This window comes from Coregonus lavaretus (assembly GCF_964263955.1).
Source record: "Coregonus lavaretus genome assembly, chromosome: 18".
NCBI classification, from domain to species: domain Eukaryota; kingdom Metazoa; phylum Chordata; class Actinopteri; order Salmoniformes; family Salmonidae; genus Coregonus; species Coregonus lavaretus.
This window is the reverse complement of record NC_140005.1, coordinates 19,886,023-19,903,354: the sequence shown is the minus strand read 5'-3', so window position 1 is coordinate 19,903,354 and position 17,332 is coordinate 19,886,023. Positions and strand designations below refer to the sequence as shown.

Below are 17,332 nucleotides of genomic sequence, written 5' to 3'. Positions count from 1 at the left end.
CACTTTTTTTATGATGAAGCTCTCCTGGATTTTTCCAAGGAATGAAGTTAGAGAGATGGGCCTCCAGTCACTCTTTGTACATGGGTTGACACTTTAGGTATGGGACACATATTGGCAATCTTCCAGGCAACAGGGACAGTACCCTGCCAGTAGGAGGTGTTAACAATGTGTGTGATGACAGATGCTAGATCTTCTTCATGCTCTTTTAGTAGCCAGGCTGGAATGCCATCAGGCCCACTCGCTTTACGTGGGCTGAGTCAGGTCAGAGCTTGCTTTATCTGGCCAATGCTGCACAGCTCAACCTGCCTTATAGGCATGGGCAAGGGGAAGATGGCAAGAGGTGTGGTGCTTGCCCATGCCTCAGCAAATAAGCCATTGAAAACATCAGTCACATCGTCGTCTTCAATTTCCTCGACCCGTATTCTCCCTCAAATGTTGTTTTCTTTCGTCCCAGTCCTTTGTTAATGAAGTCCCACCATTCCTTTGGGTTTTTCTTCTTTAGGTCCTGGATTTCAGTTTTGTAGTAGTTTGTCCTTGATACGCATTTGCACTGTGTTTCTGTATTCTCTCCATTTCATTGTTTTCCCCCATCTGTTGAAAATCTGTCTTTTCCTGATGGCAGCCTTTATTTGTTCAGTCATCCAGGGCTTGTCCAGTGTTGTTGTTTTCTTATTGGCATGCATACATCAAGTGCAGTTTGAATGCAGGAGTTGAACATCTACCCCTTTGCATCGATGATCTCCACCTCATATATGGCAGACCAGTCAGTACATCGTGCCAAGGCCTCCTTTCTGTTCTGGGATACCAGATGTCCTTTTTTCCCGCTGCACCACGCTTCTCCCTCCTGATGTTGTATTTGGCAAGAACAGCAGACATTTTTGATCACTGGAGCCGAGAGGAGTGATTCTTCAGATTTGTAATGATCAGATCTAGGATGGAGTACCCTCTGGTCTTGTCTTTGACCACTTGTTTCATATCTGGATAGGAGTTTGGCAATATCTTGATCGACAGGTGATTAAAGTCTCCACACAGGATGAAACCCATTTGGGGAGAGGACATCCTGATCACATGGACAGTGTTTATGAGATAATCCACAGTGTTCTGCTGAAGTGTTTTCTCATTTGCCCATGGTGGATGGTAGAGTACTCACACTACCAGAGTTTAAACTGAGCTGGGGAGTCATTTAGGACGAAGCTGAAGCCACACACACTCAAACTCCTCTTTCTCTAGGTCTTCTCTTTGCCTGCATACTGTGATTCACATACATAGCTACGCCCCCTCCTATCATCCCCTCTCTGGACCTGTCATTTCTGAACAGCTCATAGTCTTGTATGAAAAGAGATTCATCTGGGATATTTTCGTGGGCCCATGTTTCAGTGACACATCCAATGTCTGCATTTACTGATTGAAGACGCAGTTCAAATGCATCCACTTTGTTTATCAATGATCTTGAATTACAAACAAGCACATTCGGAGTCTCTGGGGCATTTTTTTGTGTATTTGCGACATCACATAATTCAGTTAGAATTATGAGCGTGAGCGATTGTGTTTTCAATGTATTTTAGGTCTGTTACCTTCTATTGTCAGTATTTTCTTCCTTCTGCCCTTACCAGCTGTAGTCCCTCTCACCCGGCTTCTTGCACGCATTATCCCGAAGCACAAACGTTTGTCTGACTCGGATATGCGGTACTAGTGGAGGTGCATGTTTTTTGTAAATCCGTAGAAAATGCGATGAGTATTCCAAAACGTTTGTACAATCCATTGTTATCAGAGCCATGGTTAATCCGTTAAAAGAGCAGGAAAAGTATGCAGTGCGACAAAAACACAACTATAAAATACAAACATTTCAAACATTGTAACGTTACTCTCGAGCTGATGATGGTGCTCTGGGTGCTCCACACAGCTAATCATTCCCATTTCCACACAGCCTGTATGACCCTGTGGCCCTCAGAACACATGCCTGCTTAAAACCTCACCAAAATAACTTCAGCTGTGTGGGTCCTTATGTCCAAATGCATCATCATGATGATGTGGCTGGTGACATTTCAAGGTTACTTTCTAAATGTAATCTCTTACAGTTACTAGTTACCTGTCCAAAATTGTAATCTGTAACGTAACTTTTGGATTACCCAAACGTATGGATTTGGATTACCCAAATCTGATTGCTTTCAGTGACTTTTAGATTACTTTCCCTTTAAGAGGCGCAGATTAGTAGCTGGCACAGCCACAAAATCTGATTTCAAATCTAACCTTAACCCTAACCACACTGCTAACCCTAATGCCTAACCCTATCCTTAAATTAAGAACAAAAAGCTAATTTCTGTTTTCATAAATTTTTGCAATATAGCCATTTTTGACTTTGCAGGCGGCCCATCTATCGGAAATCGCACAGTTTTGCCTCAAGGACAAGACTCTTCCCAATAAACATCAACCTGCTTAAAAGGCATTAGAAGAAGACAAAAATGAATATTACCAATTGAACAACATCTATTGCAGGATAAATCTATGTTAGAGTTTACATAGTTGGCCATAAATGGATGTTGCATTTTACTTCATGGTTTGGTTATGTAGGCTTCTTCTAAACCATTGCTTTCTACTACAGATAATAATACGATTAGGCTATATCTTTATATTTAAAAAAGAGTCTGTCAGATTTCCAGTCATTCCAATTAATTGAATACCCCCTGATCTTCAATAATAGGACTTAGAAATATGGAAATATAGATTAGCCAGATTGTTTTATCTGAGCATAACCTCAAAACTAAAGACTAATTAGCCTAATCCGTTTTTATTTTTTATTTTTTTGTCTAGAAGGACTGATTGGGGTCATTGCTTCGATTTGAAAAAAAAGTGCTGCTCTCGGAATGGCATGCTTTGAGCACTACCGGAATGTGCTACTTGCATGTGAAAAATTAGATGGTAATGTTCTATTAAGAAAATAAAAGCCCCATTCATGGTCTTCTTAAATTATACTAGTTTTTGACCTTATGGAGCACAATACCACAGCGGGGTTTAGAAGGGAGAAACTCAAACTTTTATTCCATAGGCTGGGATCCGCACTATGCAGCTGTTGCATGAGTGCATTTTTCACTGACTGTCCACTGGCGCGTATTCATTTCTCCAATTCTGTTGCAAAATGTTTCTTAAACAGAAGCAAACGGAACAACTGGGAGGGACCTACTTGAATTTGTCCAATAGAAACTCTCGTTTTGCTCTGTTAGTTTCCGTTTGGTTCTTAAAAGGTATACGGTTTCTGTAATGAATACACCCCATGTCACAAATACAATGATTGATAGGCAGCTTAAACTTCTTCAATTCAACCATTATTGGGTTAAAATACACATACATTTGTGAACAGCCATCCACAACAACCACAATCTGTAAGGCACAAATAAATGAGAGGGCAGTAGTGTGATTCACATTAATGCGCTATGTAGCCTAGATATCAATAATAAGTTAAATCCGTATCGCCCGTAGCAGTGGCGATTTTAGCTTGTAAATCTTGGTGGGGCAAACTCACAAATGTTTTGGGGATGCATGCCAGCAAAGCCACTACACAACACTAAACAATATATAAATTGCACTATGACGGTGACAAATGGTACCCACAAACTGTTAGGGCCATTAAACCCCTACAACTCATCCAGAATGCCGCAGCCCGTCTGGTGTTCAACCTTCCCAAGTTTTCTCACGTCACCCCCCTCCTCCACACACTCCACTGGCTTCCAGTTGAAGCTCGCATCCGCTACAAGACCATGGTGCTTGCCTATGGAGCAGTGAGGGGAACGGCACCTCTGTACCTTCGGGCTTTGATCAGTCCCTACACCCAAACGAGGGCATTGCGTTCATCCACCTCTGGCCTGCTGGCTCCCCTTCCTCTGCGGAAGCATAGTTCCCGCTCAGCCCAGTCAAAACTGTTCGCTGCTCTGGCACCCCAATGGTGGAACAAGCTCCCTCACGACGCCAGGACAGCGGAGTCACTCACCACCTTCCGGAGACATTTGAAACCCCACCTCTTTAAGGAATACCTGGGATAGGATAAAGTAATCCTTCTACCCCCCCCCCCCCCAAAATTGTAAAGTGGTTATCCCACTGCCTATAGGGTGAATGCACCAATTTGTGAGTCGCTCTGTTTAAGAGCGTCTGCTAAATGACGTAAATGTGCCCTTGAGCAAGGCACTTAACCCTAATTGCTCCTGTAAGTCGCTCTGGATAAGAGCGTCTGCTAAATGACTAAAATGTAAATGTAATGTACATAAAGCTTTCCCAACAGCAGAGCTTTCTTTTCAGCACCATGGAGTGAATCCTTAGCTACACCTGGCTATCAGTGGAGCCTTGTCTGGCAGCGAAACAGTTCATTCATTTACTGCCTTTTTAAAAAACATAGCTGATATGACTGACTTGCTTAAACAAATGTGGTTTCTACTGACAATTGAGATGTGCAAACTATGGCATAAGGGAACAACGAGAGGATAAGATGCAATCCGTAATTTCGATTAAGAAATTAATGAGCGAGCTAGGACGGATGTAGTCAATATAACTATTTGTTCAGCACTTTTGAAATGTACAGCGACAGAATTCAGAACATGGGCTATACTTACAGTATTCTCCCTGTACACCAAGTCAGAACCGTAGGATAAATAAAGGGGGCATACAGTGGGGAAAATAAGTATTTAGTCAGCCACCAATTGTGCAAGTTCTCCCACTTAAAAAGATGAGAGAGGCCTGTAATTTTCACCATAGGTACACGTCAACTATGACAGACAAATTGAGGAAAGAAAATCCAGAAAATCACATTGTAGGATTTTTAATGAATTTATTTGCAAATTATGGTGGAAAATAAGTATTTGGTCACCTACAAACAAGAAAGATTTCTGGCTCTCACAGACCTGTAACTTCTTCTTTAAGAGGCTCCTCTATCCTCCACTCGTTACCTGTATTAATGGCACCTGTTTGAACTTGTTATCGGTATAAAAGACACCTGTCCACAACCTCAAACAGTCACACTCCAAACTCCACTATGGCCAAGACCAAAGAGCTGTCAAAGGACACCAGAAACAAAATTGTAGACCTGCACCAGGCTGGGAAGACTGAATCTGCAATAGGTAAGCAGCTTGGTTTGAAGAAATCAACTGTGGGAGCAATTATTAGGAAATAGAAGACATACAAGACCACTGATAATCTCCCTCGATCTGGGGCTCCACGCAAGATCTCACCCCGTGGGGTCAAAATGATCACAAGAACGGTGAGCAAAAATCCCAGAACCACACGGGGGGACCTAGTGAATGACCTGCAGAGAGCTGGGACCAAAGTAACAAAGCCTACCATCAGTAACACACTACGCCGCCAGGGACTCAAATCCTGCAGTGCCAGACGTGTCCCCCTGCTTAAGCCAGTACATGTCCAGGCCCGTCTGAAGTTTGCTAGAGTGCATTTGGATGATCCAGAAGAGGATTGGGAGAATGTCATATGGTCAGATGAAACCAAAATAGAACTTTTTGGTAAAAACTCAACTCGTCGTGTTTGGAGGACAAAGAATGCTGAGTTGCATCCAAAGAACACCATACCTACTGTGAAGCATGGGGGTGGAAACATCATGCTTTGGGGCTGTTTTTCTGCAAAGGGACCAGGACGACTGATCCGTGTAAAGGAAAGAATGAATGGGGCCATGTATCGTGAGATTTTGAGTGAAAACCTCCTTCCATCAGCAAGGGCATTGAAGATGAAACGTGGCTGGGTCTTTCAGCATGACAATGATCCCAAACACACCGCCCGGGCAATGAAGGAGTGGCTTCGTAAGAAGCATTTCAAGGTCCTGGAGTGGCCTAGCCAGTCTCCAGATCTCAACCCCATAGAAAATCTTTGGAGGGAGTTGAAAGTCTGTGTTGCCCAGCGACAGCCCCAAAACATCACTGCTCTAGAGGAGATCTGCATGGAGGAATGGGCCAAAATACCAGCAACAGTGTGTGAAAACCTTGTGAAGACTTACAGAAAACGTTTGACCTGTGTCATTGCCAACAAAGGGTATATAACAAAGTATTGAGAAACTTTTGTTATTGACCAAATACTTATTTTCCACCATAATTTGCAAATAAATTCATAAAAAATCCTACAATGTGATTTTCTGGATTTCTTTTCTCATTTTTTCTGTCATAGTTGACGTGTACCTATGATGAAAATTACAGGTCTCTCTCATCTTCTTAAGTGGGAGAACTTCACAATTGGTGGCTGACTAAATACTTTTTTCCCCCACTGTATAAGCAGACAATGAAAGCTCTTACAATATTCAATGATTACATTTATCTAAAACAGGCTGTAGGCTACATATGCACCACCAAGTCAGAACAGTAGACTAAGATATGAGGGGGAAAGGGACCAAATTATTACTACACAACATACACTTAGTATAACTTTCTTAGCTACAGTATACATATCTCCCTGGCATATTACAACATTTATGCAGCAGCATACAATACATTTTTGGACCTTGTTGTGCTGTGCTCACTTGAACAGGAAGGTGGCGCGGCGGTCCTTCGTGGCAAATTTTGAAATAAAAGTTTGTCATCAAAGTCTGGTATTCTCTGGATGTATGGTGCTTTCAAGACAACTGGGAACTCTGAAAAAAACATGTTCGAATCATGACGTCAGTGATCTTCAGGTCGGAGCTCTAGAAAGAGGCCAGAGTTCCCGACTTGGAATTCAGAGTTTGATGACCGTTCAAAACATATTTTCCCAGTCGGAGCTAATTTTTCCCAGTTGTCTTGAACTCACTGAAGTCTGAGATTTCCCAGTTCCGAGTTTCCAGTTGTTTTGAACGTGGCAGAAGTCATGCTGGATTGACAGCATAGCCAATGTATTCAACCTTTTCTGGCCCATGGCATGTAAATGATTATCCTTTTAAGCTTGGAAAAGAGACCCTTAAACCCAGACTTGGACCACACACTCACTCCACTGAATAGCAGGCTAGTGATTGCTTTGCATTGCTTGCAGTTAGCCACTGATTCCGTCCAAACCACTCATTGTTGAATTTGCGATTTCCAACTTGTTGTGTAATGTTTATGTCAAATGGCCGATAAGCACCGATACGTTTTATCTATAATTTATCTTCATATGAGAAGGATTGAAAAGGATTTGCCAGTAGATTCTCAACTTGATTCATGATGATTCATGATGATGACTGCTTGTCTAGCTTGCTAGCTAAGATTTTGAAAGTATGATGTTGACATGATCAGTCCAATCAAAGCTACGGTAGATATAAAGTGACTTGACGTCATTTTATCTGAGGCCAATGACCTTGAGCCTGGATGGGCACTTCTAATGTAAATCTATGGCAGCACCCAAGGGGCTTGAATTTTTTAGATCGCTCCGTAGATTTTGCAGTGACGTAGTGTCCCCATGAGTGACAGAACACTGAGCCAATCACGGCACAACTAGAGAACATTACCAACCCCTACGCTCTGTATTTTCCGCTGGCTGGCCCACCACCACAGAAAGCACTGAGCTAGGCTGAAACGGCTGCATTTTGGAGCTGTCTTACTCAAGAAAGCAAAAAAGAGACCATGTTTGTATACGACTTTATTAACTCAATGTTTTTTTTTTTTTTTTACATTGTTTGCAAACTGATATTGACACGTATTAATGCCAAAATGACATGCAAAACAGGGCAAAAATATTGGGTTTATTTTAATTTTAATATTATTATTATTATTTTTATTTTTTGCCCCACCTGCCCTGAATAATGTGTCGCCACTGGCCCTTAGGCTATACTGCTGTCGTCCTTACCTCCAAGCGTTTATTCAAGATGGATAATCTTTGGATGCCGACAGCAGTTGCACCATTGGAAGACATCGTTTGGACTGTAGCCTACAAAAGCTCCAGATCCATCAAACACATTTGGTGTGTCAGGTAGCTTAGTGGTTAAGAGCGTTGTGCCAGTAACCGAAAGGTCGCTGGTTCTAATCCCCGAGCCGACTAGGTGAAAAATCTGTCGATGTGCCCTTGAGCAAGGCACTTAACCCTAATTGCTCATGTAAGTCGCTCTGGATAAGAGCGTCTGCTAAATGACTAAAATGTAAAAATGTAATGTCATAGTGGTCTCTGATTTGTGGTCAGACACGCTCAGGCGGAACAAACTTTTTTTTTAAACTTGCGCCTTTTTTCAATGCTGATTTGAATGTCATTGCGAAAACAGAAAGGTGTCAAATCATTTTTGCTCAAACATCCTTTCTAAAAAGCAATCCTAGAAGTTAAAAAAAATATTGTTTTTGATTGGATTTTCCTTTTAAGGTTAAGTGTGTGGCCTTCTGGGTTGGGGTCCATTCCATTTAAATTCAGAAAGTAAACCAATTTCCAATTCCAATTCCAAATGGTCCTCAATGAAAAGCATTGAAGATCATTGAAATTTCAGTGTACTTCCTGAATTGACTGGAATTTAAATGGAATTGACCCCAACCCAGGTGGCCGTGTTCGAAACCTGTCTTGCCTACTACTTACAAAAACTGCATGCTGTGTACTAATCATACTACATACTATTTACAACGTACGGTTTAGTCCCCTTACCTCATTATCAGCTGACTATCAGCTGTTGTCAAACCAACGTGAGTCTGGAATGACGATTCCTTTCCTCAAAACTGTGCAGTGAATTCTAGATGAAAAGCTGAAATGAGTATAACATCCTGGCGTTTAAAGCATACTCGATTTTCGAAATTTCACATACTATAAAATGTTATATTTCAGCATACCTAAAATGCTTACTATTTAGAAACCAAATATGGGTATTCGGACACGGCCTGTGTGTGTGTGTGTGTGTGTGTGTGTGTGTGTGTGTGTGTGTGTGTGTGTGTGTGAGAGAGAGAGAGAGACCCTCCAACCCAAAAAGGCCTGTGGTGTTGATGGTATCCTCAATGAAATGATAAAATATACAGACCACAATTGGACCACAAATTCCAATTGGCTATACTTAAACTCTTTAACATCATCCTTAGCTCTGGCATCTTCCCCAATATTTGGAACCAAGGACTGATCACGCCAATCCACAAAAGTGGAGACAAATTTGACCCCAATAACTACCTGTGATGGGTGATTTGAAGGAGTCAGGCGCAGGAGGGTAAATCACAGAATACAGAGTTTATTCCGGAATACAGAGTTATGCAGGATAGCGTCAAACAGTCCAGTACGCAAAACAGGCGCACTGGAGCATAACAGGCACACAGGGAAAATATACCCCGGCAATACAAAATACATGTAGCTCAACCGAGCTACTCTCTCCTCACATTAAACAATCACCCACAAGGACAAGGGGGCAGAGGGAACACTTATAAACGTACTAATGAGGGGATATGAACCAGGTGTGTGTAATAGACAAGACAAAACAAATGGAATGATGAGATAGGATGCGGCAGTGGCTAGAAGGCCGGTGATGACGAACGCCGAAGCCTGCCCGAACAAGGAGAGGAGGCAGCTTCGGAGGAAGTCGTGACAGTACCCCCCCCTTGACGCGCAGCTCCAGCAGCGCGCCGACACCGGCCTCGGGGACGGCCAGGAGGACGCGGAGCAGGGCGAGCCGGATGGCGACGGTGGAAATCCCGCAACAGGGAGGGATCGAGGATATCCTTCACCGGGACCCAGCACCGTTCCTCCGGACCGTACCCCTCCCACTCCACGAGGTACTGAAGGCACCCCACCTGACGCCTCGAATCTAGGATGGAACGGACGGAGTACGCCGGGGCCCCCTCGATGTCCAGAGGAGGCGCAGGGACTCTGTGACGTATGTCTCCATAGCCTCCTTTTCAGCCTGTGACAGGGGAAACACATGACTCCTGGAGGCACAGCGTCTACCCAGAGGTTTAACCGCCCAATGAGGTGGTAACTTGGTCGCCAGCATTTTGGAAAACGCGTGCGCCAAATCGAGGTATTCGGGGGGAATGCGCACGGTGGAGTTACTGTCTGGACTTTCCACCGTTGTTGCACCAACGGAAACACTGAGACACCTACCCTGACAGTCTCGCAACCACCCCGTGAGAACCCTCTGCGGCCATGAGAAGGTGGGGTTGTGGAGTGCTAACCAAGGAATACCTAATACAACAGGGAAAGCAGGAGACTCAATAATACAAAAAAAGTGACTTGCTCGTGATGAGTCTCGTGGGTAACCATAGTGACTGGTGCTGTAACTTCCCTAACAAACCCGGATCCTAATGGTTGACTGTCAGGTGCTCTGATGGGGAGTGGAATAGATAGGGGAACCAATGAAATGCCTAGACTGTGTGAGAATGACCTGTCCATAAAGTTCCCAGCTGCGCCTGAATCGACTAGCGCCTTACACTGGGGAACTACAATGTGATTAGGAAAGTGGATGGGTAGGGTACAGTGCGCAGCAGAGGGCTCTGAACGAGTGTGGGTGTTCGATACCTGGGGTGACGCGAGAATGTCCTGCCTGCCACCTCCGGACCCAAAAGAACGCTGACGACATTGTGCGGTGAAATGTCCTCTCGTGCCACCAGAGTGACACTGGCGCTGTCGTCCTCCGCTGTCTCGAATCGCCGCTCCATCAGCTCATGATCCGAGTCGGGCGGGGTTGGAATGGGCAGACCCCCTCCAGGATGTCCTCGGGCCGCCAGCAGGTTGTCCAAGTGGATGGCCATGTCCACCAGTTAAGTGAAGTACAACATGGTGTCCCGGCAGGCTAGCTCCCTTCGGAGGTCCTCCCGCAGATGGCACCGGAAGTGGTCGATGAGGGCCCGGTCATTCTACCCGGACCCAGCTGCAAGAGTCCGGAACTCCAGGGCGAAGTCCTGCGCGGTCCTCGTCCCCTGCCTCAGGTGGACCAGCCGCTCGCCCGCCTCTCGACCCTCGGGCGGATGATCGAAGACAGCCCGAAAGAGGTGAGCGAACCCCCCCGTAGTTGTCCAACGCGGCTCCTCCTTCATTCCAGACCATGTTGGCCCACTCCAGGGCTTTCCCCGAGAGGCAGGAGACGAGGGCGGACACCTTATCCCGCTCCGATGGGGCCGGGCTGATGCTGGAATAATAGAGCTCCAGTTGGAGGAGGAATCCTTGGCAGAGAGCAGCTGTCCCGTCGAAATCCCTTGGTCAGGATATATGGATCCCTCTGGGTGCCTGGGTGTGGGTGGCTGGATCCGGTCGCCCAGCTGGTCACGACAGATCGGGTCCTCTCCTCTCCAGGCGTTGGATGACCTGGAGAACCCGATTGGTGGGTGATTCTGTGATGGGTGATTTGAAGGAGTCAGGCGCAGGAGGGTAAATCACAGAATACAGAGTTTATTCCGGAATACAGAGTTACGCAGGATAGCGTCAAACAGGCACACAGGGAAAATATACCCCGGCAATACAAAATACATGTAGCTCAACCGAGCTACTCTTTCCTCACATTAAACAATCACCCACAAGAACAAGGGGGCAGAGGGAACACTTATACACATACTAATGAGGGGATATGAACCAGGTGTGTGTAATAGACAAGACAAAACAAATGGAATGATGAGATAGGATGCGGCAGTGGCTAGAAGGCCGGTGACGATGAACGCTGAAGCCTGCCCGAACAAGGAGACGAGGCAGCTTCGGAGGAAGTCGTGACACTACCGTGGGATATGCGTCAACAGCAACCTTGGGAAAACCCTCTGCATTATCATTAACAGCAGAGTAGTTCATTTCCTCAGTGAAAACAATGTACTCAGCAAATGTCAAATTGGTTAAATTGATTAAAAATCAAAATTACCGTATGACAGACCACGTATTTACCCTGCACACCCTAATTGACAAATAAACAAACCAAAACAAAGGCAAAGTCTTCTCATGCGTTGTTGATTTCAAAAAAGCTTTTGACTCAATTTGACATGAGGGTCTGCTATACAAATTGATGGAAAGTGGGGTTGGGGGAAAAACATACAACATTATAAAATCCATGTACACAAACAACAAGTGTGCGGTTAAAATTGGCAAAAAACACACACATTTCTTTCCACAGGGCCGTGGGGTGAGACAGGGATGCAGTTTAAGCCCCACCCTCTTCAACATATATATCAACGAATTGGTGAGGGCACTAGAACAGTCTGCAGCACCCGGCCTCACCCTACTAGAATCTGAAGTCAAATGTCTACTGTTTGCTGATGATCTGCTGCTTCTGTCACCAACCAAGGAGGGCCTACAGTATCACCTAGATATTCTTAGACCTGGGCCCTGACAGTAAATCTCAGTAAGACACAAATAATGGTGTTCCAAAAAAGGTCCAGTTGCCAGGACCACAAATAAAAATTCCATCTAGACACCGTTGCCCTAGAGCACACAAAAACTATACATACCTCGGCCTAAACATCAGCGCCACAGGTAACTTCCACAAAGCTGTGAACGATCTGAGAGACAAGGCAAGAAGGGCCTTTCTCTGCCATCAAAAGGAACATAAAATTCGACATACCAATTAGGATCTGGCTAAAAATACTTGAATCAGTTATAGAACCCATTGACCTTTATGGTTGTGAGGTCTGGGGTCCGCTCACCAACCAATAATTCACAAAATGGGACAAACACCAAATTGAAACTCTGCAAAAATATCCTCAGTGTATAACGAAAAACAGCAAATAATGCATGCAGAGCAGAATTAGGCCGATACTCGCTAATTATCAAAATCCAGAAAAGAGCCGTTAAATTCTATAACCACTTAAAAGGAAGCGATTCCCAAACCTTCCATAACAAAGCCATCACCTACAGAGAGATGAACTTGGAGAAGAGTCCCCTAAGTAAGCTGGTCATGGGACTCTGTTCACAAACACAAACAGACCCCACTGAGCCCCAGGACAACAACAACAACACAGTTAGACCCAACCAAATCATGAGAAAACAAAAAGAGAATTACTTGACACATTGGAAAGAATTAACAAAAAAACAGAGCAAATTAGAATGCTATTTGGCCCTAAACAGAGAGTACACAGTGGCAGAATACCTGACCACTGTGAAAGCTTTGACTATGTACAGACTCAGTGAGCATAGCCTTGCTATTGAGAAAGGCCGCCGTAAAATGAGGTGGAAACTGAGCTGTACTTCCTAACCTCCTGCCAAATGTATGACCATATTAGAGACACATATTTCACTCAGATTATACAGATCCACAAAGAATTCGAAAACAAACCCAATTTTGATAAACTCCCTTATCTACTGGTAGAAATACCACGGTGTGTGCCATCACAGCAGCAATATTGAAATACAACCCATATTTATGTTTATTTATTTTCCCATTTGTACTTTAACTATTTGCACATTGTTACAACACTGTATATATACAGTGGTGGTCAAACGTTTTGAGAATGACACAAGTATTGGTCTTCACAAAGTTTGCTGCTTCAGTGTTTTTAGATATTTTTGTCAGATGTTACTATGGTATACTGAAGTATAATTATAAGCATTCCATAAGTGTCAAAGGCTTTTATTGACAATTACATTAAGTTTATGCAAAAAGTCAATATTTGCAGTGTTGACCCTTCTTTTTCAAGACCTCTGCAATCCGCCCTGGCATGCTGTCAATTAACTTCTGGGCCACATCCTGACTGATGGCAGCCCATTCTTGCATAATCAATGCTTGGAGTTTGTCAGAATTTGTGGGTTTTTGTTTGTCCACCCGTCTCTTGAGGATTGACCACAAATTCTCAATGGGATTAAGGTCTGGGGAGTTTCCCGGCCATGGACCCAAAATTTCGATGTTTTGTTCCCAGAGCCACTTAGTTATCACTTTTGCCTTATGGCAAGGTGCTCCATCATGCTTGAAAAGGCATTGTTCGTCACCAAAATGTTCTTGGATGGTTGGGAGAAGTTGCTCTCGGAGGATGTGTTGGTACCATTCTTTATTCATGGCTGTGTTCTTAGGCAAAATTGTGAGTGAGCCCACTCCCTTGGCTGAGAAGCAACCCCACACATGAATGGTCTCAGGATGCTTAACTGTTGGCATGACACAGGACTGATGGTAGTGCTCACCTTGTCTTCTCCAGACAAGCTTTTTTTCCGGATGCCCCAAACAATTGGAAAGGGGATTCATCAGAGAAAATGACTTTACACCAGTCCTCAGCAGTCCAATCCCTGTACCTTTTGCAGAATATCAGTCTGTCCCTGATGTTTTTCCTGGAGAGAAGTGGCTTATTTTCTGCCCTTCTTGACACCAGGCCATCCTCTGAAAGTCTTCGCCTCACTGTGCGTGCAGATGCACTCACACCTGCCTGCTGCCATTCCTGAGCAAGCTCTGCACTGGTGGTGCCCCGATCCCGCAGCTGAATCAACTTTAGGAGATGGTCCAGGCTTCCAATCTGTTATTCTAACTCAATCAGCATGACAGAGTGATCTCCAGCCTTGTCCTCGTCAACACTCTCACCTGTGTTAACGAGAGAATCACTGACATGATGTCAGCTGGTCCTTTTGTGGCAGGGCTGAAAAAAAAATGTTCATGGCAAAGAGAGACTTTGCAATTAATTGCAATTAATCTGATCACTCTTCATAACATTCTGGAGTATATGCAAATTGCCATCATAAAAACTGAGGCAGCAGACTTTGTGAAAATTAATATTTGTGTCATTCTCAAAACTTTTGACCACGACTGTACAGAATATGACATTTGAAATGTCTTTATTCTTTTGAAACTTCTGAGTGTAATCTTTACTGTTAATATTTATTGTTTATTTCACTTTTGTTTACTATCTACTTCACTTGCTTTGGCAATGTTAACATGCGTTTCCCATGCCAATAAAGCCCTTAAATTGAATTGAATTGAATTGAGAGAGAGAGAGATGAAAAAGAGAGGGGGGTGTGGGTAATGGTGGGGTCAGTCCTCTCACACTCTACCCTCACTAAAATAACCTGGCCAAGTGGAAACATCTGCCCTGCCTGAGCCCCTACCTCAGGCTCTCCCTACTCCTCTCTAGGCATTTCTCTCTCTTTGTATCTCCCTAGCCTTTGGTAACTGTTATCTCATCCCTTGAGTGTAATCAGATATACAGCTGCTCATGCCACTGGCTCTCCTTAGACTCTGCTGGTACTGTTGGTATTGGTCTGCAGCTCATTGACTCAAGCCAACACTGAAGCTTTTAAGATCGAACAATACAATTGCCACACTCCCTTTGTCTGGGAGTGTAATCCATCCGGCCAAAGCATGAGGAATTACTGAATTACAGTCAGGAACCAGTACATTGACTCTATGCTCTTTCCTCTGCAGAGCTCTTCATTGAGCGTTTCTGTATGACGGGTGGGAACAGTCCCATTGGGTACCTGAAGGCTTACCACACTAACCTGTACCTGTCTGCTGACCCCATGAAGGTCAGAGAGGCCCTGGAGGAGGGTAAGTGGACAGAGAGCATAGTCTTGTTAGTTACACTCTAAGAAAAAACAGCCGAAGAACCCTTTTCTCTAAGAGTGTACTGTCCGTCTCATCGATGGACACTTTGATCTGTCTCGTAACACTGTTATCTAGTTGTTTAATACAGTGAAAGAAGCTTACGTTGATCAAGTGATACTGAGTAATCTCCCTCTGTCTCTCTCTCTCTCTCTCTCCCTCTCTCTCTCCCTTGATCTCTGTCTCTCTCCCTTTATCTCTGCCTCTCTATCTCTCTCTCAGGGATCGCGGCAGCCACAATGTTTAACCCACCAGAGAAGAGAACAGAAGTGTCAGAGACTCAGCTGCGGGTGGCCTTCGATGGGGATGCAGTGCTCTTCTCTGACGAGTCAGAGCGCATCTTTAAGGCCCACGGACTGGACAAGTTCTTTGAGCATGAGAAGGCACACGAAAACACGCTTCTTGATCATGTATGTCCACGTATCATTCCATAACACATTAAATCACAAATGGATATGCAGCAAAATCTAAATAGTTTGTATATTGACAAAGCAATATCCCTCTGTAATTCATATGGATTAAGGAATCTAGTGCGGGCAGAAGAGGTTTGGTGTCTCTGTAGATTTACTGTAGATTTAAGTGACACATGTTCAGTGTTCAGGCCCATCGTGCAGCAACTCCCTCTCTCTCCCTCTCTCTTCCTCTCAGGGACCACTGAAAGGGTTCCTGGAGTCTCTGGGGAAGCTGCAAAAGAAGTTCTATGCCAAGGGTCAGCGTCTGGACTGCCCCATCCGTACCTACCTGGTGACGGCACGCAGCGCAGCCAGCTCAGGCACCCGGGCCCTGAAGACACTGCGATCCTGGGGCCTGGAGACAGACGAGGCCCTCTTTCTTGCTGGGGCCCCTAAGGGGCCAATGCTGGAGAAGATCCGGCCTCACATATTCTTTGACGATCAGATGTTCCATGTGGAGGGAGCGGCGCAGCTGGGGACCGTGGCAGCTCATGTGCCATATGGTGTGGCTCAGAAACTGCCCCAGAAGAAGCCTGCTAAGGAGAACGCTAAAGACTTTAGCGCTGCCACCAAGTAGTCTGGATTTTGCTCTCTTCCCTAACCCTGTGATGGCAAGGGACAATAAAACAGCATTGTGGATTTGAATGAGACAGTCCTTTTCAGTGCCCTCAGTTTTCTGGGGAGAGAAGCACATGACAATGGGAGGAGTATAGAGGGAGAGCATGCTGTCACATGTCATGTGAGCGATGATTCATCAAAAGAGAAGGTGCCAGTAGATGTAAAACAAAAACGTCAAATATTGTATGCCCAAAAAGTGCTGTACATACATATCCAGGGTCTTGACCTACAGAGGTAAAATAACTGGAATTGTATCTAATTAACTCTGTCAGACCAGGAAAAATACAATTTTACATGAGAGTACAGCAATTCCTCAAATAGAATCTGCACACAATTACAAGGAGGTCTATCGCCATTCCTACAATAATGTTGGAATAATACTGTGAAATTGTGAAAATTATAATGCCCTTTTAGTGTCAGAACTGTTTGAAAAGACTGCCTGTCCTAGCAAAATTCTTGTTTGAGAAATGTCTCTTTGCTAAGAAGCTATTTTTGTTTCATTTTAATTGAAAACAATCACAGTAAGGTACTTAATTGTTACCCAGAAATGATTTGATATTGAGATGGAAATGGCTGCATTGGACCTTTACCATAGCATTAAAGGTCCAAAAACTAACATTTACATCCAAACATCAACCCAAATATAGGCTATACAATATTTATAGAGTTTACACATCTGTGAATTGTAGCAACAACATGATGAAACTGCAGAACCAAAACATTTATAGATACATTGTATTGTATTATATTATACATATTTGGCGATACAGTATTTGTAACATTGAGGGGGAGGGGTGTTTATAAACCTACAGTAGACTGTACCTGTATCATTTCAGTATATCACATTTATCTTAGGTTGAAAAGTTTACAGAATATG

At 44.1% G+C, this 17,332-nt stretch overlaps 1 protein-coding gene across 1 annotated transcript in view; it reads left to right on the top strand.

Annotated features, from left to right (window-relative positions):
- The window catches only part of LOC311145559 (cytosolic 5'-nucleotidase 1A-like), a gene marked incomplete at both ends in the record, with an annotated part of 37,816 nt that extends 21,402 nt beyond the window's left edge, over positions 1-16,414 (top strand). Inside the window, 3 exons of the mRNA XM_084181826.1 lie at positions 15,209-15,331; positions 15,608-15,795; positions 16,034-16,414. Of these exons, the coding sequence (XP_084037952.1) occupies positions 15,209-15,331; positions 15,608-15,795; positions 16,034-16,414 (692 nt within the window). The remainder of the gene's footprint in view (positions 1-15,208; positions 15,332-15,607; positions 15,796-16,033) is intronic.
- Positions 16,415-17,332: the final 918 nt, after the last annotated feature.